General features: G+C 40.1%; 1 protein-coding gene across 3 annotated transcripts in view; it reads left to right on the forward strand.

Annotated features, from left to right (window-relative positions):
• Window positions 1-24,104, forward strand: part of fbxw8 (F-box and WD repeat domain containing 8) — a 161,081-nt gene that overhangs the window by 130,719 nt on the left and 6,258 nt on the right. For 2 of the 3 annotated variants that reach the window (XM_041203188.1, XM_041203190.1), the window contains exons 8-9: window positions 953-1,080; window positions 21,952-22,149. In XM_041203188.1, the coding sequence (XP_041059122.1) occupies window positions 953-1,080; window positions 21,952-22,149 (326 nt within the window). The remainder of the gene's footprint in view (window positions 1-952; window positions 1,081-21,951; window positions 22,150-24,104) is intronic. The other variant, XM_041203189.1, reaches the window with a different exon arrangement.

Raw genomic sequence — 24,104 nt, forward strand, 5'->3', positions numbered from 1 at the left:
AAGCAGAATATTTAATGCCCTAACAATATGTGCAGAAATCAGACCTGCATACTTAAATGCAGCTCAAGCCTGAGACTATAAACTGATGCTTTGATTACATCTAAAACAAATGGTTTGCCTCAGAAATCTATTGATTTTTAAGTGCATTAATCAGATGCATTTTGACCTTTTTTTGTAAAATATCACAATAATTATGCATAATTCTTCTCTGTATTCTGCCATCAGCTCCTGATAGTGTTACTCATTGTTCTAATCTGAAATATTGAAAATTGAATTATTTACTTAGTGGTTTCTTGCAGTCAGTCCATTACTGTTTCAAAAGCTATGCTGTGCTCCTGGGAACATTACTTAATTCTTTTTGATGACCTTTTTAAAATTTTGACGAGTTGACCAAGTACAGCAATATTCAATATATTAGGTAACAAAGAAAATAATCAATTAGCTGAGTCAGTAATGGATTCATAGGGCTAATCCAGTGACCTGTGTAAAATGACATAAATGACAGGAAAAAATAGTTGCTAAATATAAATTCAGAGACCTAGCAAGTACAAGCCTTTTCTTAAAGTCTTTCTTGTTGATTTTATTAAAGATTAATAATTAACATTATGATCCTTCTGTTAAAGTTGATATCAGGTTAATCCTTTGTGGCATTGTTTTATTTGTTTTGAAAAATTTCCAAAAGTTTCAGTCATCCAGTACCAACATAGTTGGTATTTAGTTTAATATGTTAGTACAGTCATTTGCAGGGGCAGGTCTGAGTAAATCATGAGGCAATATTTTTCACCACCTCGTGGCAGGCAAATATAGCAGAAACTGCTCATCTTATTGATATTGCAATAAATACTAATACTTATAACAAAATAAAGTCAGTTGCATTTAAAACACTTGTTCTGGTTTCAAGTCATTTCAGTCTAGTATACTTTATCATTGGAGAACTTTTATTATCTTCTAGGTACAAGTTTATTGCCTACAAACATCTCAACCTTTGGCAACACTGGGGAACACTGCAGGAGACTTCACCTGTGTGAACCTAAAGGATAGTCCTCCTTATCTAGCCATTACTGGAAACAAGGACAGGAAGTATGTGAAAAATATTTATATAAAACCTGGATCTTCAAGCTTGATTGTTTACATTGGCTTAATGTACTTTTCATCTTTAATCGCCCCCAAAAGAAAGTAATTTTGCTTCAGGATTTTAATGCAATTGCTTTGTCAGATTTTATCAAACCACATAAATGTTATCAAACATTGAAGTCCTTTTGAAAGTGAGCATTATTGTACTTGTAAGCACCACTGTATGACTTAGTGAAGAAAAGCACACTTGAATATTTACAAACTCAGTAAGTAACTTTCTCTTATCGGTTCCTTTCAAGATTAGTGTAGATACCAGAACTTAAAGAAATAAAGAACTTTCCTTTATATAGCACTATTCGTGACCCATTGCTTATTTCTTCTTGACAAATTCTAGATGTACCTGCAGCTTAATTTGTGAGGCTGTATCCCAGATCCCAGAAAAGTTTGCATCTGATAACTTTTTCTAGTGTTGGTCAAATTTTCTAAAAAGGCATATATGTGCTTATACCGCCACTTCATATGAACATATGAAATAGAAGCAGAAGTAGACCAAGCCTGCTCCACCATTCGATAAGATCATGGCTGATCTGTTTGTGTTTCAAATTCCACGTTCCCATCTACCCCTGATAACCTTTGATTCCCTTGTCTAACAAGAATCTATCTACCTCCACCTTAAAAATATGCAATGACCCCACCTCCACCACCTTTTAAGGCACCTTCAAAGTTGCACAACCCTCTGAGAAAAAAATTCTCCTCATCACTGTCCTAAAAGGACGACCCCTAATTTGAAAACAGTGGCCCCTAGTACTGGATTCACCTACAAGAGGAAACATCTTTTCCACGTCCACCTTGTCAATACCATTCAGGATCTTATATACTTCAATCAAGTCAACCCTCACTCTTTTAAACTCCAGTGGAAACAAGCCCAGTCTGTCTAACCTTTCCTCATAAGAAAACCGACTCATTCCAGGTATCAATCTAGCAAACCGCTGAACCACTCCTAATGCATTTATACTCCCTTAAATAAGAAGACCAAAACTGCACACACTATTGAAGATATGGTCTCACCAATGCCCTGTATAACTGAAGTATAACATCCTTACTTTATGTTCAATTCCTCTCGTAATAAAGCATTCCATTATCCTTCTTAAGTACATGCTGTACCTGCTTACTAACTTCTTGTGACTCATGCACTAGAATAACCAGATCCCTCTGCACCTCGGAATTCTGCAGCCATTCTCCATTTGAGTAATACTTGGCTATTTTATTCTTCCTGCCAAAGTGAACAGCTTCACATTTTCCTGCATTATACTTCATCTGCTGGAATTTTGCCCATTCACTCAACATATTTGTATCCATTCGCAACCTCATGTCCTCTTCACAACATACTTTACTACCTATCTTTGTGTCATCTGCAAATTTAGTTACCATGCCTTCTCTCCCCTCATCTAAGTCATTGATATAAATTGTAAAAGCACAGACCCTCACGGGACTCCATTTGTCACATCCTGCCAATCAGAAAAAGACCTATTTATGCATTCTGTCTGTTTTCTGCTGGCCAGCCAATCTTCTATCCAAGCTAATATGTTACCTCCTACACCATGGACTTTTATTTTCCGCAGTGACCTTTTGATGTGGCACCTTATCAAATGCCTTCTGGAAATCCAAGTACGGCATGTCTACAGGCTCCCCTTTATCCACAACGAACGTTACTCCTTCAAAGAGCTCCAATAAATTGATTAAACATGATTTCCCTTTCACAAAACCATGCTGACTCTTCCTGATTACCTTGATTTTCTCTAATTGTCTGGTTATAACTTCCTTAATGAGTGATTCTAACACCTTCCCCAAGATAGATGTCAAGCTATATTTCCTGCTTTCTGCCTCCCTCCTTTCTTGAATAGAGGGGTTATATTTGCTACTTTCCAGTCTGATGGAACCTTTCCAGAATCTAGGGAATTTTGGAAAATTAATGCCAGCGCATATACTATCTCATTAGCCACCACCTTTTAAGACCTTAGGACGAAGTCCATCAGAACCCGGAGACTTGTCAGCCCGCATCTCCGTCAGTTTGCTCAGTACCATTTCCCTAGTGATTGTAGTTTCACCAAATTCCCCTTTCCCTTCCATCTCTTGACCTATAGCTATTACTGGAATGTTTTTTGTATCCTCTATGGTGAAGACAGAAGCAAAATATTTGTTAATTTCATCTGCCATTTCCTTATTATCTACTATTAACTCCCCTCTGTCACTTTCTAGAGGACCAAATTACTTCATTACTTTTTTCCTTTTTAAATACCTGTAGGAATTCTTGCTATCCGTTTTTACATTTCTAGCTAGCTTCTTCTCAAACTCTAATTTCTTTCTCCTGATTAACTTTTTAGTCATTCTCTGCCATTTTTTATATTCTGACCAATCATCTGACCTGCCACTCATCTTTGCGCAGTTATATGCTTTTTTCTTAAGTTTGATGTTATCCTTAACTTCTTTAGTTAACCACACACTGTGGGTCCTCCCTTTAGAATTTTTCTGTTATGAATGCTGCATGCATTCAGATACAGAGCCTTTAGTTTTGTCTTTTTGTTATCCTTGCAACATCTAATCTTGACTATATATGTATTCTTAGGTTTTATCTCTCTGTCCATTCCTGCTATCCTATGACCTCATTTACTATTATGGTCTCCTGCCTTGAATCTACCCCTTGATTTGCTACATCTACCCAAGCTTGATTCTTCACTATCTCCTCCCCCCACCCTTGTTTAGTTTAAATTCCACTCTACTTCCCTAGTTGTGCAATTCGAAAGAACACTCGTCTCAGCAGGGTTCAGGTATAGACTATCCCAACGGTACAGCACCCACTTTCCCCAGTGCTAGTGCCAGTGCCCCATGAACTGGAACCCACTTCTCCCACACCAGTCTTTGAATGACACATTCATCTCTCTAATCTTATTTGCTCTATGCCAATTTGCACGTGGTTCAGGTAATAATCCAGAATTGATTACCTTTGAGGTTCTGCTTCCTAATTTGGTACCTAGCTTCTCATACTGACTATGCAGAACCTCTTTCTTTGTTCTGCCTATGTCATTGGTACCTACATGGACCACGATGATTGGATCCTTCCCCTCCCATTGCAAGTTCCTCACCTGCCCTGAATAGAAGTCCTAACCCCTGGCACGAGGCAGGCAACACACCCTTTTGTACTCTCGCTCTTTGTTGCAGAAAACCGTATCAGTGTCCCTCACCATACTGTCCTCTACTATCCTTACATTCTTGCTTGCTCCCCCTGCTTGAACAGCTTCCTGTATCATGGTGCCATGGCCAACCTGCTTTCCACAGGTTGTGAGCACGTCAAACCTGTTTGACAATTGCAAACTCTGAGGCTCCTCCACTACTGTCTGCTCGGTCCCTTTACCTGCCTCACAGTCACATCCTCCTGTCCCTCACCGATGACCAAAACGTACAACCCTATTCTAAGAGAAATTACCATCTTCTAGCGCCCATTGCCTGTCAGGATACGTTCTGACTCCCCACAACCCTGAATTGGATGAAGCGATTCTGGAGTGAGTGAATGAATGTCCTGGTATTTTTCCTGTTATGTTGCGCTGTGTCTGCAGTTTGGCTTCCAGATCAATAATCCTGATCCGGAATCCCTCTAGCTGCTTACACTTTCTGCAGATGTGTTTGTCTTGGATCGCCTTGGTGTCCAAAAGTGCTCCCGTTCCACAGCTGCAACATAACACCTGTCCTGCCATTGTCAGTTATGAAATTCAGTTAACCTAATTTACTTACTTAATTAACTTAGAATAATTCTGATGTATACCAGACAGCTATCCCTGTGCACTGAATTCCCACAAGAACCTAATTCACTACTCATTCGATCTCTGTCACACACCAGCGTAGTCGCCTGTCTCCTCACACTCCCTTTACTGATCGTGCAGTTTGAAAAGCCTGTCTCTTTTCTGGACTAGCTAGTTTAGCTTCCTGCTACTGTAATTAACACCACATGAACCAATTGCTTTTGGGTGATTGACAGATAACTGCCACTCCAGGCACTTCTCTACTTAACAAGCCAGCCTAATTTATTTGAAAGTTGGTACTATGTCAGATCATGATTCTTAATCTGTAGTTAACCCTGACCACGTGAACTTAATTCGCTTCTCACTCCGGCATAGTCGCCTGTCTCCTTGTGCACCCTTACTGATCTTTCGTGGACATCTTTTTTTATTCGTTCATGGGGTGTGGGCGTCGCTGGCTAGGTCAGCATTTATTGCCCATCCCTAATGTTTCAAGTCCATATGACCCTTCTTCAGAGCTCTGAAGATGGGTCATACAGACTCGAAATGTTAACTGTTTCTCTCTCCGCAGATGCTGTCAGACCTGCTGAGTTTTTCCAGCATTTTCTGTTTTTGTGTCCTTTCTCTTTCTTTCTTTTATCATTTTCTAAGCTAAGAGAAGAGCCTTTTGAAATGTACAATAATCTAGGACTTGAGAGTAAAAACAAATAATTCTACTGGTTCTATAACTGTTGCTGCTGAGATTACCCAGTTGACTGGGGAAATCAACAGCCATTGACCTCCAAATTGCTTGACTATAGAGGATATAGTATTCCAGTAGGAGAGACGATGGGCTGGTGGTAATATCACTGGGCTTGCAATCCAGAGGACCAAGCTAATGCTTTGGGTTCATCTGCACGGGTTCAAACCCAGCCAAGGCAGCTGGTAGAATCTAAATTCAATTAATAAAATCTGAAATTGAAAGCTAGTTTTGATTGTTGAAAAACCCATCTGGTTCACTAATGCCCTTTAGGGAAGGAAATCTGGCGTCCTTACCTGGTCTGACCTACGTGTGATTCCGGACCCAGAGCAACATTCAAAATACTCTCCGAAATCACCTAGCAAGCCGCTATGTTCAAAGGCGATTAGGGATGGGCAACAAATGCTGGTTTTGCCAGCAATGCCCACATCCCATGAAATAATTTTTTAAAAAGCAGTTATTTGCAATCCACAAAATACATTCCAGGCTGAGCCTATCATGGTCAATCGTAACCATAGTGTTCCAGCAGTTATTTGCAATCTAGATACAGGATATCATCCAGACTGAACCTTTCACGGTCAGTTGTCACTAGGCATTATAATGACTTTTGAAAATCTGGTCACCCAATATGATGTGCACTGTTATACATAAATGCACCTATGTGATGCAGATGTACTTATGTGATGCTGATACACACATCCTGGAAGTAAGAACCAACTTTGGAGTTTTTGAGATCGAGAAACGGTCTGTCTGATTCCTGCACACTCGACCATTAACTAATCTTGGATTGCTGTGTGCAGTACAAGCTAGCAAATATTCTTGTGTTCAAAATTTAAAACGTGTCTGTCTCAACCGTAATGGAAATAAATCAAAGAAATTATTTATCCTGTTAACAGTAATGTGGTTGTGCCATTTTTGGCTTCACTGTTGTGATCGTTAGTCAGAGAAATTATTGCTGCAGTTAGCATTAAAGTGCTTACATCAGCTTTACTCACATTGCAGAATTACGTTACATTTCTGGATCCAGTTCATTACAACCACCTCAAATGAGACTACCAGCAGAAGCATAATTTTTTTAAAAATCTTGTATGTTCTGACTGAGATATATTACTAAATACTGCACATATTGTTGGTTTTTGAATCATTTTGCTGTGGGGCTAATATTACCAGGTTTGAGCAAGAAGCTCTTTACATGTGATTCAGAAAGTCAGAGGAACAGTGTACATCACTACAGTTGTGACAGCCTTTGACCTGGAAACAGTAATAGTAAGGAAAATGTGCGATTACTTTAGCTTGAAAATGTTGAAAAGGACCTTTAAGAATTTGTATCACTTGTAAAGATATTGATTATAATTTTTGGGTGATAAATACTGGTCCTTGTGACCTGGCGACCCTTGAGCTGGAAACAGTAACGACAGGAAGGAAGTCAATAGATGGAGGCTGTGTGGCACACAGTTGAGAAGAAGAAACAGCACAGCTGGAGAGGAGAGTTGAGAAGGCTCCAGAAAAAAATGCATCACATAGGGAAGATTGCACGGGTGGAACCCGGTTTACGTGGAAGCTGCTATCTGTGTAGAATCGGCTAGGTCCTTTAAGGAAAGGGTCCGAAATTCTGCTGGGAAGAACTATTGCTGAAATTGGAATCCTACAGCTGGAATGGACTGCTACTAAATCAGTGAGAGAGTCTCTGTTGTTTCTGCTATCCCCATGTATAATTTATAGTTCATACCAATTATGATTTGTCTGTTAATTTACATTTGTTCTGATCTTTCATGGAGCTTTTGAAATAGGAAGAGAGGTGGCAAGATGGAACAATTTGGGAAGATGTTTCATGAGGCAAGGCATTAATGCTTGACATTATTGGTAGTAGCAGTGGAGAAAGTGGGAAACAACTAGCCAGGGCGATCAGGATTGTTCAAACACTTAAACCATGGAGCCAATATCTTGTATTAGCTGACTTGTTTTCTGAAATCAAAAGAAATTTTCAATTTGTTATTGTCATATCAAAAACCTACTCCTTTGACCAAACATTTGGTCATCTCCTTACGTGGCTCAGTGTCATACTTTGTTTTAAACTGCTCCTGTGAAACGCCTTGAAACATTTCATTAATTTAAAAGTGCTGTATAAATATGTTGTTATTATAAAAGAATAAGGTTTTTCACATTTGCAAATGGCTGTGGGCAAATAGCACCTCCATTTTAGTCAGCTAAATAAATTGAATGCAATTGCTTTTTACCTGACATCAATAAGAACAGGATTTTCCATACCCACCTACCGCCGGGATCATCCGGTCTCACCGCAAGTCATGGACTTCTAGCTGGGGTCCCGCCCGCAACGAGGCTGGAAAATCCCAGCCAAAACTTATGAAATTAAAATCCTTAAAACAAAATAAGAATTATTTTTAGAGGTGGGAAAATTCTTCTCATGTAAGGTGGTGCCTGGGTGCCCCATTCTTCTAACTGTAGTAATTAGGGCTTACCCTTCCCAAAGTCCTCCATATGCAAAAGCCTTTTTTTGTTCAATATGAGAATTGCTTTTGAAGATGCCATAAGATGCTGGCTTGGATTTTGCTCAGGACTTTGTGATTTAGCTAAGACATTTCTAACTGCTCTGATGGTGCTTGTACTCATGGAGAGTAGGTGAGTAGGAATGCTCTGTGTCAGCGTTTAGGCTTGTGCTCTATAATACCTTTCCTAAACAGTTCTACTTTATGGTTTTGTACGCCTTAGCTTTCAAAACAGAATTTCCCATGGCTGAGATCCAGGATCAAGCTGGTAGGTTTCTGGTAAAAAAAAAAGCTAACTGTTGGCTGGGGTGCAGATTTTTCACATTGAGCTCCTTATAACCTTGCAAACCAAAGCCATAACGGGCACAGTGGTCCTAGCTGGGTATGAATGTTGGACAACCAAAAAACTTATTTTGAAGTGGAGGCACCCATGATTTGAATGAAACTGTAATAATTGTCTATTTTTGTTGAATTTCTGGACAGCAATAAGGCTAATCAAAAGTCGAGGGGAAGGGAAGCAAGATACTGTGGTAATAGACCTATGCTGGGGAACAAGATGCAGCCCAGTGTCAAAGAAACAGAGGGTGTATCCAATGTTGTATAGTGTATGGTGAGTCAACAAGATATTTTAAAGTAAGGTTAACAATATTAAAATCGACTCAGTGAGGCATAGAAAGTGAAGGTGGGAAAGGATGGGGTTGTTGAGAGGGCATATGAGAAATTGAATGTGTTTTAGGTTTTTGGAGGATAGAGGCAAGGAATCCAACTGGAAGAGCATTAGAGAAGCTGTACTTTGAGCTAATTAGAATGTCATTAGAATTAGAATATACTGCTGAGGGAAACCTTGAAGAGAGTTTGGTGCAGTGGCGGGCTAAGAAAACAGCATTTTTGTTAACATACTAAATATAGGAAAGAGAGTGCAATTAGAAGTTGATGAATGTGTCAAGGACTATCTCTTCTAGATTTAGCTCGAGGTGGTAACCAGGAAGGTTGACAGCATTAGGTAGAATCAGGCTTTAATGTTCGCCAGACAGTTGGCGAGTGTAGCAACAGCATGCAGATAAGGCTGAAGCATTCGCAACCAACTTCAGCCAGAAGTGCCAAGTGGATGATCCATCTCGGCCTCCTCCAGAGGTCCCCTGCATCACAGATGCCAGTCTTCAGCCAATTTGATTCATTCCACATGATATCAAGAAATGGATGAAGGCGCTGGATAGTGCAAAGGCTGTGGGTCCTGATAATATTCCGGGAATAGTACTGAAGACTTGTGCTCCAGAACTTGACGCGCACCTAGCCAATCTGTTCCAGTACAGCTACAATACAGGCATCTACCCGGCAATGTGGAAAATTGCCCAGATATGTCCTGTACACAAAAAGGACAAATCCAACCCAGCCAATTATTGCCCCATCAGTCTACTCTCGATCATCAGTAAAGTGATGGAAGGGGTCATCAACAGTGCTACCAAGTGGCACTTGCTTAGCAATAACCTGCTCACTGACGCTCCGTTTGGGTTCTACCAGGGTCACTCAGCTTCTGACCTTATGATAACCTTGGTTCAAACATGAACCAAAGAGCTGAACTCCAGAGGTAAGGTGAGAGTAATTGCCCTTGACATCAAGGCAGCCTTTGACCGAGTGTGGCATCAAGGAGCCCTGGAAAAACTGGAGTCAATGGGAATCACGGGGGCAACTCTCCACTGGTTGGAGTCATACCTAGCACAAAGGAAGATGGTTGTAGTTGTTGGAGGTCAATCATCTCAGTTCCAGGACATCACTGCAGGTGTTCCTCAAGATAGTGTCCTAGGCCCAGCTGCAGCTGCTTCATCAATGACCTTCCTTCCATCATAAGTTCAGAAGTGGGGATGTTCGCTGATGGTTGCACAATGTTCAGCACTTTTCACGATTCCTCAGGAACTGAAGCAGTCCATGTCCAAATGCAGCAAGACCTGGACAAAATTCAGACTTGGGAGCTAACAAATGGCAAGTAACATTCGTGCCACACAATGACCATCTCCAACAAACCAACAAGAGAGAATTTAACCATCATCCTTTGACATTCAATGGCATTACCATCGCTGAATCCCTCACTATCAACATCCTGGGGGGGAATTACCATTGACCAGAAACTGAACTGGACTAGCTATATAAATACTGTAGCTACAAGAGCAGGTCAGAGGCTAGGAACCTGCGGCAAGTAACTCACCTCCTGACTCCCCAAAGCCTGTCCACCATCTACAAGGCACAAGTCAAAATGGAATACTCTCCACTTAACTGGAGGAGTGCAGTTCCAACAACACTGAAGAAGCTCAACACCATCCAGGACAAAGCAGCCCAATTGATTGGCACCCCTTCCACAAACATTCACTTCTTGCACCACCGACGAACAGTGGCAGCAGTATGTAACATCTACAAGATGCACTGCAGAAACTCACCAAGGCTCCTTAGGCAGCACCTTTCAAACCCACGACCACTGCCATCTAGAAGGACAAGGGCAGCAGCTTCATGGAAACCGCCACCTGCAAGTTCCCTTCCAAGCTACTCACCATCCTGACTTGGAAATATATCACTGTTCTTTCACTGTTGCTGGGATCAAATCCTGGAACTCCCGCCCTAACGGCATAGTTGGTGTACCTACACCACAGGGACTGCAGCGGTTCAAGAAGGCAGCTCACCATCACCTTCTCAAGGGCAATTAGGAATGGGCAATGCTGGATACGGCACCCACATCCTGTAAATGAATAAAAAAGCTTGCCAAAGCTGCTTCAACAGCAACTCCCAAAATCATGACCGCCACCACTTGGATCAACAAGGACAGCAGGTGCATAAGAATGGATGGGGACACCACCACATCCCCCTTCAAGTTGCACACACACCATCCTTACTTGGAATTAGTTCACCGTGCTTTCATCATTGCTAGATCAAAATTCTGGGACTCCGTACCCAACAGGACCACAGAAGTTTAAGAAGGCAGCTTGCTCCCACCTTCTCAAGGGTAATTAGGGATGGGCAATAAATGCTGACCTTGCCCAGTTTGGATGGGAACAAAAATGCCTTGCTTCATGATTGCAGTGTGTACTTTAATGTACCAATTCTATTCCATTGAACAAGAAGCACAGCAAGCAATATGCTCCAGAAGAATTGCAAGTGCACTGGACAGGGCAGAATATCGGTCTAGTGCAATGAGCGTCAGTCGTTCTTCAGATGCATCACAGTCCACACTGGATTTTATTTTTAGTGTTAATCTTGGCTCAGCGTGTCTGAGTCAGAAAGTTGTGGATTCATGTCTCACTCCAGAGACTTGAGCAGAAAAATCAAGGCAGACACTCCAATGCAGTTCTGAAGGAATTGCTGCACCTTCTTTCAAATGAGTCGTTAAACTGAGGCCCCATCTGGCCTTTCAGGAGCACTATTTTGAAGAATCAAAGTGAAATTATCCCTTGTGTCCAGCCAATATTTATCCCTCAATAAACATCAGTAAAAGCAAACTATCGGCTCATTACATTATTGTTTGCTTGTGTGCAAATTTTTCTGCCAAATTTGCTGTTACAATAACAGCACTTCAAAAAGTACTTCATAGACGGTAAAGTGTTTTGAAGTCCTGAAGTCATGAAAGATGCTATGATCCAATTTTTTTCTTTTATAAAACATTACAACAGAAACAGTGATATTTTTCAGTTCTTATTTATGGAGCTATTTGTTTACATAAAATATGAATAAAAATAAATCAAAACTTGATATTTGTGGCCATCTTATGACAGACTAATGTCAAGTGCAAAATGGTGGTGTCATGGCTGTTACTTGCCACAAGTGAAGAATACAAATTGTTTTATATGCGCCAGTGAAATTGGAGGTTGTTTGCCACCTGGTCATTAATTATATTTTTATAGGAAAATTCAAATTGCTTTATTTTAAAAGAAATATTTGAGAATGCTTTTCCTTTTTTGAAAAAAGAACCTTGCAATTTTAAATCTTGATTGATGTATGTTTTATTCCTAGAGTTGGCTTGTTCACGAGGTAAATGCATAGCATTTGGTTGATGCTTTTAGTATTCCAATGAGAACTGTTAAAAGATTTTCTTTTGCCCACAAAATATATTTGGCAAGAAAAGACTTGCTTTAAAATTAAAGGCTGAACACTGTATCATATAAAAACCAACATGTCTGTGTGATGAGAGTGAGGGAACATGTGTACGCAGAGGGCTACGGTAGCAATCCTGTGAAAAAAGCTCCAATGAGCAGATTTCAGATTCCATTTAGTTGATTAAAGGCACCAAAAAGGTCCTTGTTTCAGGTGCTTTAGAGATTTCCTCAGACAGTCCTTTGGGCTAAGCTGCTCAAAATGATAATCCATAAACAGTGGGGAAATGGTAATAGAAGCACAAATATTGTAGAATTGTGGCACAAGGCCAAAGTCTAATGGATTTTTCTTTGCTTCTGAGGAGCAGACTTTTAGCTGTAAATTGTGGGTGCAGTTGGCAGCCCAGTCCCACAGTAGGTGTCAGATTGTGGGGTATAGTTTGCTTGCCAAGAAAAGGATACTTGTGTCTGAGCAGCAGCTTGCAGAATAATTGATTAATTGTCAAATTACTTTATGAACTTTAGATTGATTAATTCAAGAGCACTTTGCCTGGCAAATTCTTACAAATGAATAATAAAAGCTCTTGTTTGTCTTTGTATTTAAATTGATACTGCTTCTGCATTAGCAGATGTGAATGCCTGTAAAAGCACTAGCACTGTGATGAAGGCTTGTTGTCTTTTTCCCATGATGATTCCCCTGTGGGGAATGAGATTTGATTTTGTGAGTAGTTTTGGAAAAAAATTGCTTTAGGATCTAGGGGTTGTTGTCATGTAGCAGACCAAAGACCCATGCTAGAAGGGAACTGGAATGCCGTGATGGATTGGGAATTTGTAATCTCTGAACACTGTTACAGGGAGTATTATGAGTTCTGTTATACGAGCTCACAAAAATAGAGTGACTAAATGGCTACTTACCAACTATGGGCATAACTTCATAACTCCCGCAGAATATCGGTTTTCTTTGGATCTACTTGTAATGTATTCATTACAAAATAGAAATTGTGGCTGGGATAAAAAGAATAGAACTAATCTATTCTTTTTCTCTAGATAGCATCCTCAATTATTCAAGGGTTAGCGAAACACATCCATACATTATGCTTTTACTATGGGGCAGGGTAGGAAGGCGGGCCCCAAGTCTATTTCAGCTCGAATGGGGATCGAGCATCACTATTGGCATTATTCTGAACCACACGCCAGCCATCTAGCCACCTGAGCTAACCAGTCCCACTGTAATTGATTTATATATCAAAAATATAAGATGTTTCACAGCATCCTATTCAATGGCTGTAGTTAGTGTTGTTCGGTGGTTTCAATGCTAAATCTGTTGTAATGTCATTCTGAAGCAACAGCTAAAGTCATGTTGTGATTGTTGCAAGTATGTAGTTTCATATCCTAGCCATTGGTTGGCTCTACAGCAATGTTTGTGCTCCTATTGTCAGGGCATGCCGTTCGAACAAAAGTATGATTTAAAGCACAGTGGTAGGAATAGATGTAATTAAGTTTTTTTGTCTAAAATATCTTGATTTTAAAAATGTTACCTGAAACAATTTTAGAATCTGCACTGCCTTTCAAACGCTGTAATTTTGAGCCTGAAGGGCCCTCTGCCCCAGTACTTCACCAAACTTTATATTGACTTCCCTTCAACACTAAACTGTCATCCTGCATTTTGGTTCCAACCTTTTTCCTAGACACTGAAATTTTTGTGGATGCGAGCATGTTTTGTTCATGGTGTTGGAGCAATTCCTGAATGAGTTAGTAGCATTTTATTAATGCAAATGTATTCCAATCAGAACTTTTTTGGCAAGAAAAAGCTCTGCTTTAAAATTAAAGACTATCCTGCAAGCCTGAACTCACCAGCCTCCCTCTCAGTCATTCACCTTGATCATCCCCATCATCCCTTTGGCCTTTTATCATCCAACACTTTTGCCCTCACCCTCTCCCCTCCTTTCCATCCCCCACCTCAGTCCAGTTATTCCTCCATCCACTAACCCCACTTGGCCTGAATAATGTTGAGAAGTTATTGGTTTAGCTTTCTCCAAATACCAAAAGATTTGAAAGTCATATTGCTCCTCTAATTAGAGGACATAATGGCACTTATAAAAAAAATGGAGGAAGAGGTGAAATTGGTCTTCAGTTGTGTAAAACAGCTTATGGCAAATTCAGCACCTTTTTTAGATCGTGCCCAAATGTATTTTCTGTTACAAACTTAAGAAATTGATGGGCAGGGAGAGACCAGTTGGTCCATCTAGCTTTCTCCATATTCTTGATGCCTAGGGCATCATGACTAGATACTTCATACACTCCAGCAGCCATGTAATGTAACCCAAGGTTGGAAGGAAATCAATGTCTGGAACATCCCTTCCTCACCCTCTCAGGCAATTGAACTGGTCTTGGAGACAATATTGACCATGATTATACAACCTTTTAAATTGCCTGAGATGTGACCTCTGACCCAGCCAAGAAGCAACCCAGATTCCTTTTGACAACTTGCAGGAAGCCAGCACGCATTGCACAATGCAACAACACACTCCAGAGGCTCACTAATCTCTCAGAAAAGAAGAATTGCCTATTTCTAGTCTATTTCTACTCTGTGTACTTTAAATACCTCTGTCCAATCTATCAATCCAACTCCTTCATTGTTTTATATACTTCCATCAGGCCACCTCTAAATCTTTGCTGTTCTAAAGTCAATGGACCCAACTCTCTAAACCTATCTGAGTAAATAAGGTTGTTTAAGCTGGAAATCATTCTTGTGACTCTCCTCTGAACAGTATTTTTAAGGCCACTCTATCACACACCAGGTGAAGTGACCAAAACTGGACCTCCTACTCCAGATGCCATCTAACCACGGACTTGTAAGCTTTGAAGGCTTTTTTGACTTGTATTGAATGGTTCATTTAATACAATCTAATATCCTGTTTCAAACATAAAAGCAAAATAATGCAGATGCCAGAAATCTGAAATCAAAAGAAAAAATGCTGGAAATACTCAGCAGATCAGACAGCATCAATGGAGAATGTTTTGTGCCATAATGACCATTCATCAGAACTGAGGAAAGTTAGAAATGTAATAGATTTTGAGCAAGTGGAGTGAGGGTGGGGTGGTGGGGTGGTGATGTGGAACAACAAAAGGGAAGGTTTGTGATAGGATGGAGGGCAGGAGAGATTAATTGACAAAAGGTTTCATGATACAAAAGCCAGGGTTGTAATGGGTACAGTGAAGGAACAAAAGCTGTGGCCAGATGAGGTTTGAATGGCTGCAAAGGAACCATCAGAATGCAACATGAAGGAATAAAGAAAGAAATGAGACCAAACCAAACAAAACATGAAACAAAGTAGAGACAGAGGTTATGATCTAAAATTGTTGAATTCGGTGCTGAGTCCAGAAGGCTGCAGAGTGCCAAATTGAAAGATGAGATGCTGTTCCTCGAGCTTGTGTTAAGCTTCATTGAAACACTGCCAGGGACAGAATGGAAGCAAGATGGAGAATTAAAATGACAAGTGACAGGAACTTGTGGACTGAACAGAAGTGTTCTGCAAAGTGGTCACCCCATTGGTCTCCCCATTGTCGAGGTTACCACATCATGGGCAGCGAACACAATATACAAAATTGGAAGTAGTACAAGTAAATCACTGTTTCACTTGGAAGGAGTGTTTAGGAACTTGGATGGTGAGAAGGGAGTAGATGCAACTTGGCTTGCTAAAGGGTAAAGCTTAACATAAGCTCAAGGAACAGTATCTCATCTTTCAACTCGGCACTCTACTGCGGTCTTCTGGATTCAATCTTGAGTTTAACAAATTTAGATCATTACCTATGCCTCCATTTTGTTTCCTTTTCTTGCAGGTTTGGTTTTGTCTGGTTTCTTTCTTTATTCCTTCACATTGCATTCGGACAGCTGCTATGCAGCCATTCACAACTAATCTGGACACATCCTTTGTTTCTTTATTATATTCATTACCACTCCCTTTGGCTTTTTGTACCATGAAAGCTTTTATCATTTAACCTGTCCTGCCCTCCACCCTATCACAGGCCTTTTTTTGTTCTTCCACACCCTCCCCCCCCCACCTTCCACTTGCTCAAAACCTATCACATTTCTAATTTTCCTTAGTTCTGATGCAGGGTCATCATAACCTGAAACTTCAACTCTGTCCGCGCAGATGTTGACTGATCCAATACACTGTTTGCTACATTGATCATGAACCTTGAGCAATTTTTGCCCAATAACAGTAGATTCTTTTCTCTCTCTCTCAACCAATTTCATACTGCTCCTTGTAAAAAAAAAGGTAAATATATTCTGTATTGGGATAAAAGCAAAATGCTGCGGATGCTGGAAATCTGAAACAAAAACAAAAAATGCTAGAAAAACTCAGCAGTCTGACAGCATCTGTGGAGAGAGATAAAAAACAAAGTTAACGTTTCGAGTCCATATGACCCTTCCTCAGAGCTGAAGAGAAGTGGAAATGTGATTAAATTTATACTGTTTAAGGGAGGGTGGTTGTTTAAGGCCAGCTGGTCATCTATCCAGTTCTACCTGCCTCACCCCCTGAAACGACTTTGTCACGACGATGTGTCATGTGCAGTGTGGAATATTAATAGTTAGTTTCATTGGCTGGTGTAATGCTCTGCATTGTTTTTAAAAGGGAAAGAAACAGCTGGAACTGCAAGGACACTGCGTTTGAAAGTGGCTACAAAAGTCTCCTGACCTACAAATAGGCCAAGTTTCTAGAAGCCCCTGAAAGGAAATTACCAGCGGACATGTCCAGTCAGTTCCCCTGATGGACTTCTCACCAGCCATTGTCTGCAAAATATAAGGACAGTAGGCCACCAGACTTCTGACTCCAGAAACTACCAGAACAAAGAAGCAAAAATAAAAATAGCTGGCAAAACCCAGCAGGTCTGACAGCATCTGCGGAGAGGAATACAGTTAACGTTTCGAGTCTGTATGACTCAAAATCAGAACTAAGGAAAAATAGAAATGAGATGAAATATAAGCTGGTTGAGGAGGGTGGAACAGGTAGAGCTGGATAGAGGGCCAGTGATTGGTGGAGGCAAAGAAGAGATTGCCAAAGATGTCATAGATAAAAGGACAAAGGGGTGTTGACGGTGGTGATATTAGTTATGGAGTGTGCTAATGGTGACATTAAGGGTAGAAAGCAGGATGAGCAAGTGACAGATAGCCCTAGTGGGGGTGGGGTAAGGGGAATGGATCGAAATGGGCTAAAAGGTGGACAAAGAAGGACCAGTGAAACTTAGGCAAGGAGGGTGCTTAAGGACCCCCTATCTGTTTCGATGGCATCATGATAGCTTTGACAATGGGAGATCGATACTCTTTTGTTAACGTGGATTGTTCTCCATTGTGTGCCGATAGCAGCCGTCATATTATCAGAACTCCAGTTGTGAAAAGCTACGACTGTAAGCTTGTCTGTTTATTACAGCAAGAGGAACCTGCAGAAGGCACTAGTAACATTGTCTCTCTCTCCATCTCTCTCCCTACTATTCTCAAGTTCGAACCTATCGCTATTACATTTTTGGAATATATCACAGAGATAGAGAATTTTAATCGAAAGGAACTTCAAAGGCAGAATTTTCCGCTCGGCATGCAGGCGCGCACCTGACACGCTCGAGAGTGAAATAACATGCAATGATGTCGGGCGAGTGTCCCAACATCATCACACACTCGTGCAATATTTCAGTTGGCAGGCGCACATGAGAGTCAGCAGTGCACCTGCTGATAATCAAGAGGCCTATTAAGGTTGGCGGGTTGGGCAAATCGGCCAGGTAGCCTTTGGATTTTTGAGGAAACCTTATCCACAGGTGGTTCCATGATTAAATAATAAGATGAAAATGTTTTGATATTTTATTATGTTTATGTTCCTGTGACAGAGTCCTATGTGGGGACATTTTTTTCTGATTTTCAAGATATTTAGTTTTGATAAAATTCTTCAGCTCCCTGAGGCAGTTATAAAACATAATGGTAAAGGATTCACTAGAACTATTTAATATTTTCTTAAAAAGGACATTTTTCATAACGATTGCGGTGTTTCATCTGGTTTCAGTTCCAGTCTCTCTCTGTCCTCTCTGGAGGGTAGATTTGCTATAATTCCAGGAATCTGTTACTGTAGAAGTGTTCTTTTCTGATCATTGTCCAGCTGGAGCATGAATTATAGCTTAACAACTGGTGCTGTGTTGTGGCTGGAACCTGCAACAATAATAAGGATCAGGTTTCCTTACGTTGAGACTGTGCGCTGGAGTTAAAAGTGCCGCTTAAGTTTCTGTCTGAATCAGAATCCTCACGGGCTTTCCATTCTTCTTCCCTAATTTGGACTTAGCTTCATTTTTCTTTTTATGGGTTTCCTAACTAAAATGAGAAATATATTTAAAATAAAGTTGTACAAAGCATCAGAACCAAGATATTTTTCCCTCCAATATTTTTAGAAGTCACAGAGATTTCTGTAATTAACTCACTGTTGATGCAGAATGGGAATTCTGACATTACCTTATGCAGTGAAAGTGGTATTCTAATGTGTGTAGCTGTTTTCTCAGGGTCAAAGAAGCAAATCAACTGAACTTTTATGGACAATTCTTTCAATCCCTGTGGGCAGTTGTGAACCAAATTTACCAAACGACCCGCCCCAACTGAAGGAATTACCAACAATGTTTCACGTCTTGTAACTTTAACAGAAATCAAAATCAATGTAAATGAAACATGAATTAACAGGCAAATCACCATTGGTATGAACTCTAAATTACACACACAATGGTAGATGTAACAAAGATATATCTCACTGATGATCTCGGCGGTCCACTCCACCTGTGTGGCACGAATTTCAGCCACATAGCTCTTCCAAGCTCTGATTGCCCTTAAGCAGAATTCCAGTCCCTTTCCTTCAAGGATTTGGCCAATTCTTTGCAGGCAGTATCTGCATAAACAGGATTCTGCCCATGCAATCATTTACACAATGGCACACTTCATTCCGGAACCGTCTCAACTCTCTGCTCCAGTTGGTTGTGGAAGCAAGGACCTACCAGAACCGCTTTTACCATCACCTGGAATGGCTGATTCTGCACATTCAAACACTCGGAAATAAAAGATACAGCGGCAGCAGTCCAAAACGTGATTTCCAACTGCTCAGGGATCCAGCTCTCTGTGTCTGCTCACTGACCGCCTCCTCTCACCAGTTCCTGTCTTCCCTCTTTGTCTGCCACACAGTCTCTGTATTTTAACTTCCTGTTGGTACTGCTACCAGGTCAAGGGTTGGTAGGTCACATGGACTAGTATTTCATTATCCAAAAATTATAATTGGTCTATTTACAAGTAATACAAATTCTTAAAAGCCCTTTTAAAACATTAAAGTAATTACAAATTTTCCTTACTGTTCCTGGTTCTGGGTAAAAGGCCGTCACACAATAAAGAGAACAAAGGAATGAATAGTGCAGAAGATTTGTATTTTGAAGAAGGGAGATTTTGACCACTTTCCTACATACCAGTTAAACATCACTTTAAAATATGCTACTCGGTGTTTAAATCAATGAATCACTATTTCTTGCATTGGATAATGCATAATTGAGGAATCGAACCAAAGGGGAAAAAAGTGAAAATATCAGTAATATAGTCACATTTCCAATTTGGGCACAGTCAGAAAGCTAAGCACAAAGTGTGCTTGAAATTGGGATATTTTTATGAAGTAAAATTATGGTCCAAGCTTCCACCCAATTTCATCTGCATAATCACAAATTTTAAATCTTCAGTAAACTAGCGCAATTGGTCATTGAACATAATAGTTTTTCTTTCCTTACAGTAGGAAATAGTAGCATAGTGGTAATGTTACCAAATTAGAAATCCGGAGGCTTGCACTAATGCACCAGGGACACTAGCTTAAATCCCACCACGACAGCTGGTGGAATTTAATTTAAATGCATTAATAAAGTCTTGGAATGAAAAGCTAGGTTCATTAATATCCTGCAGGAGAGGAAATCTGCTGTCCTTTACCTGTCTGGCCTACCCATGACTTCAGATCCACAGCAATGTGGTTGACTCTTAAATGCCCTCTGAAACGGCCTAGCAAGCCACTCAGTTAGAAGGTGGCTCCCCATCACCATCTCAGGGACAATGAAGAATGGGCAACTAATGCTGGCCTTGCCAGTGATACTCACATCCCAGGATCAAATAGAAAAAAAAAATTCATTGGTGTATTTAAAATGGTAACCTTCTGCAGTATTATTAATACTGCTGAAAATGGGTTTAATCACAGTGATTAAACATTTTTAAATAAGAGTTTCCAGTCCTCTACCTCAGTTTTTCTTAAACTGGGGTCATGAACAACTGGGGAACAGGATTTTCCAGGGGCTCCAGGAAACAGTATAAAAGTGCTTACTGAACAACACTAGCCTTAGGGATGGATGACACGAGCAAATATGCAGAGCAGCATCATTGGGGCTTGGATCTCACCTAATCATCACAGAGCCACTCAGGGCGACCTGTCACTCCGTAAGACTCTGAGCTTTTTTAGTTAAAAGCTATGCATGGCAAATGTTAATGGAGTCTGCAGCCTCTTGCATTGGTGCACTGTCACTCAAGGCTGTCAAAATATTCACAGATCATCCTTCAGCTGGTCTGCCAATGCTGTGCAAGGCCACTACTCTACCAGACTGAATAAATCAAATTCTGTTTTTAATTACATGGATTTGTTTTTTATGGATGTACTGGGGAAACTAAATTGTGCAATTCTACATATTCCTCCATGATAAACAAGATATGTTAGCTTTTATATAAAATGATTTAAGAGCGTTCTTATCAAACATCACACTAAGAATAGACAGGCACTTCAGTGAGAAACAGGCACACCCATCTCGCTGATATCTGTAAATAAATAATCCATTTGAAAAGGGGTTATTCAACTAACATCTACTGTACTACCTTGAACAACCCTCTCTGTTATTTCACTAAAGTACTCCAGAATCTGTTTTTAACCGGCAGTAAAGATTGCAGAAGGTCGATTTGCATTTGATGTAACTTGCTTTTAAAATTTCCCATCTCTCCTGGTGTTGGTTTGCACAATTTCAAGCAGGTTGTGCTGATTGTAGCCAGCAGAAACTTGAGACCAACTTATTCCTTTATAGACGATAACACTCAGTTTCTGTTAGTGATAAATCTATTTTAATCTTGGTTGTTTGCAGGAAGATTGTGCATATTTTATGTAAGACAATGCCTTTAATATTGGCACTATAAGTAATCACAAATAAGGAAATTGTCATAAAACATAATTACATCTAAATAATCTATTCTAACCAGAAGGTGAGGGGATTGTGCCTTGAATCGTTGTTCAATTTTCCTAACAGTCTTATGAGCATTGCTTGTACTAGGTGCAACAAATACTGATTAATTTGATTAAAATTAATATTTTTCAGACAAACATTTCATTGTATCTTTTTATGGTCCTTTAGAAAATGTGCTTTGCCCTAGAGGATTTAGGTAGTCTACAAAATACAATAGTGGAACTGGTATTTCAGGAAATTATCTGATGTAATATATCAATAAAATGGTCTCTCTAGTCAACATGGTATTATTTATATTTTGAAGCACCTAATGTGTGTAAATTATGAAATGTACAGTATTCCCTTTACAACATTTCATGAATTGAGGAGAGGATTTTATGAAAAAGGGATTTGCTCCCAAATAATTGAAGTTTAAAAAACAAAAATGTTTGAGTTTCCTTTTGCCATCAATCTTTATGCAGTGTTCCACTTTGACACTATTTTAGTGTGTGTCAACTCTTCTCTTTTAGGGTGAGAGTATATGACCTTCGGACAAGTAAAGAAGTGATATCACTCTATGGCCATCAACTGGGTGTTTCATCAGTGCAAATGGATGACTGGAAGATTGTCAGTGGTGGTGAAGAGGGATTGGTTTGTGTGTGGGAACAACGAATGGGAACCAAACTCTGGGAAATGCATTCCAGGTATGACGTTATTGAACTTAGACTTTTTTTTTAAGGTAATTGCTCATCCATTTATTTCTTCGGATTGATCACACGAGAAAGAAATTTCAGTGGTAACAATTTGTTCATTCAAATGTAGATTTGTTTAGGAAATTGCAAACTCATGTATTAGGTGTAGTTTTCTAAAATCTACCGAAGATTCTTTTCTCACTTCCAAATTTTACAGTTTGTGCACCTTGTCGCATCTTCCAAACATATCTCAAAGTATGTCACATATAGCGAATTGATTTTCATGCGCAATATGTATACAGCACAATCAAAGAGACAATAATAACTAGACAGCGCTAGTTAATGTTTTGCTGGCATTGATTGATGAAGAAAATTGGCCAGGGCACCAGAAAATTTCCTGGTCCTTTTTGAGTAATGCCAGATGATTAATGCATGCAAAAGCAACTTATGCAAAGAACAGCACCTCCCTTTCTTCCTCAATGGGGTAAGTCCTCACTTAACGCCGATTTGCTTAATGTTGTTTCCCTTTAACATCGTTAATAAAGTACTGTCAGTACATCTGTTTAACAATGCCAGTTTCACTTTAACGTTGTTTGTATTTTGAATGCTGGTTGTGTGACCTACCTTATCTTGAGTAACTTGGTCTGACTCAGATAGTTACTTCAAACTGGTTTATTAACACTATTTACAAGATAGGTTACAGAGTAGGTATGTCTGTCATGAGTACAGACTGTTCCACCTGCTCTACAGAATCTCTAACACCTGACTGCTGGTGTCACCTCATGATTATACATCACTCATAACTCATTAGCATAACTATTCTATTAACCCATTATACTACACATCCCCCCAAGTATCATATCAACTTCTGTAATGATGTTACATTTCTGTAATTTCCTTTTACTGTTACAGATTCTATGCCACTCCTACTCTTTGACCCCCTCCCCCCACACTTGCTTCCCCTGCCAATTCACTGTTATAAGGGATTCATTTGCCCACTATGTCCTCAGCCCTCTGGGAAGACATCTTGGAAACGTGTGGGTGCTGCTCTGTCCTCTGAAGGACATCATCGTCGGCAAAATGGGACAGCAGCTTTCCAGATCTACTGGTAATTGGGGTATGATCTTCAGGACTGCTGAACTGTAAAGACCATGGAATCTTTTTAAAGAAAGACTGATCCAAGAGAGAAAATGGACGGACATCAACACTTGGACTCTCTTGAACTGGAGGAGAATAGATTGGGACTTGCTCAGGAATTTTCTGCTCCCTCGTAACACCCTGGGGATAGACCTGAGAAGGCGAAGGATCTTCAACTCTACTGAAGACTTTCACAGCAGTATCATTGACTGCTACATTGAGGATGAGAAAGGTATTAAAGATCTGGAATTCTAACGAGTCTGGACAACAAGAAGAAGAATGGCAAAAATACTGTAGACATTGCAGGAGATGAAGAAGATATGATTTCCCGATGACGTTTTGGAAACATTTACTTTCCGTAAGCAGTGGTAATATTGCCACACTTCCCTCAGTGCGAGATTGCTCCACCCTGGGCAATGAGAAGACTGTGTGAAGATAAGATAAAACACCACCATTTTCAGGAATGGAATGAATCTCCAGAACTACAGGAAGTCAAAATTCTTGTACAAGATTCTGAAGCTGTAGAAGATTTGGCCTCAGTTTCTGCAGTGAAGGACATCATTAATGGGAAGAAGATTTTCTGATGAGATCGAAGCATGGGCATCAACTTAATTGTGCCTAAGCTAAAAGGCTGTACCAATACCCTGGCAGTGTGATGCTCTGTGGAATTGAGCATTTTGTTTTCCCCCCCGGCCAACTCTTCATGGGTTAACCAGCGATATACAAGGAAGGCATCTCATTGGCAGGTTCAGTGGGATAAGGATATGAATGCTGTTCTTCCACAGCAAACACAGCTGACTCCTCAACAAAAAAGCAGAGACTTCATATGC

Source organism: Carcharodon carcharias, chromosome 13, assembly GCF_017639515.1.
Source record: "Carcharodon carcharias isolate sCarCar2 chromosome 13, sCarCar2.pri, whole genome shotgun sequence".
NCBI lineage: Eukaryota > Metazoa > Chordata > Chondrichthyes > Lamniformes > Lamnidae > Carcharodon > Carcharodon carcharias.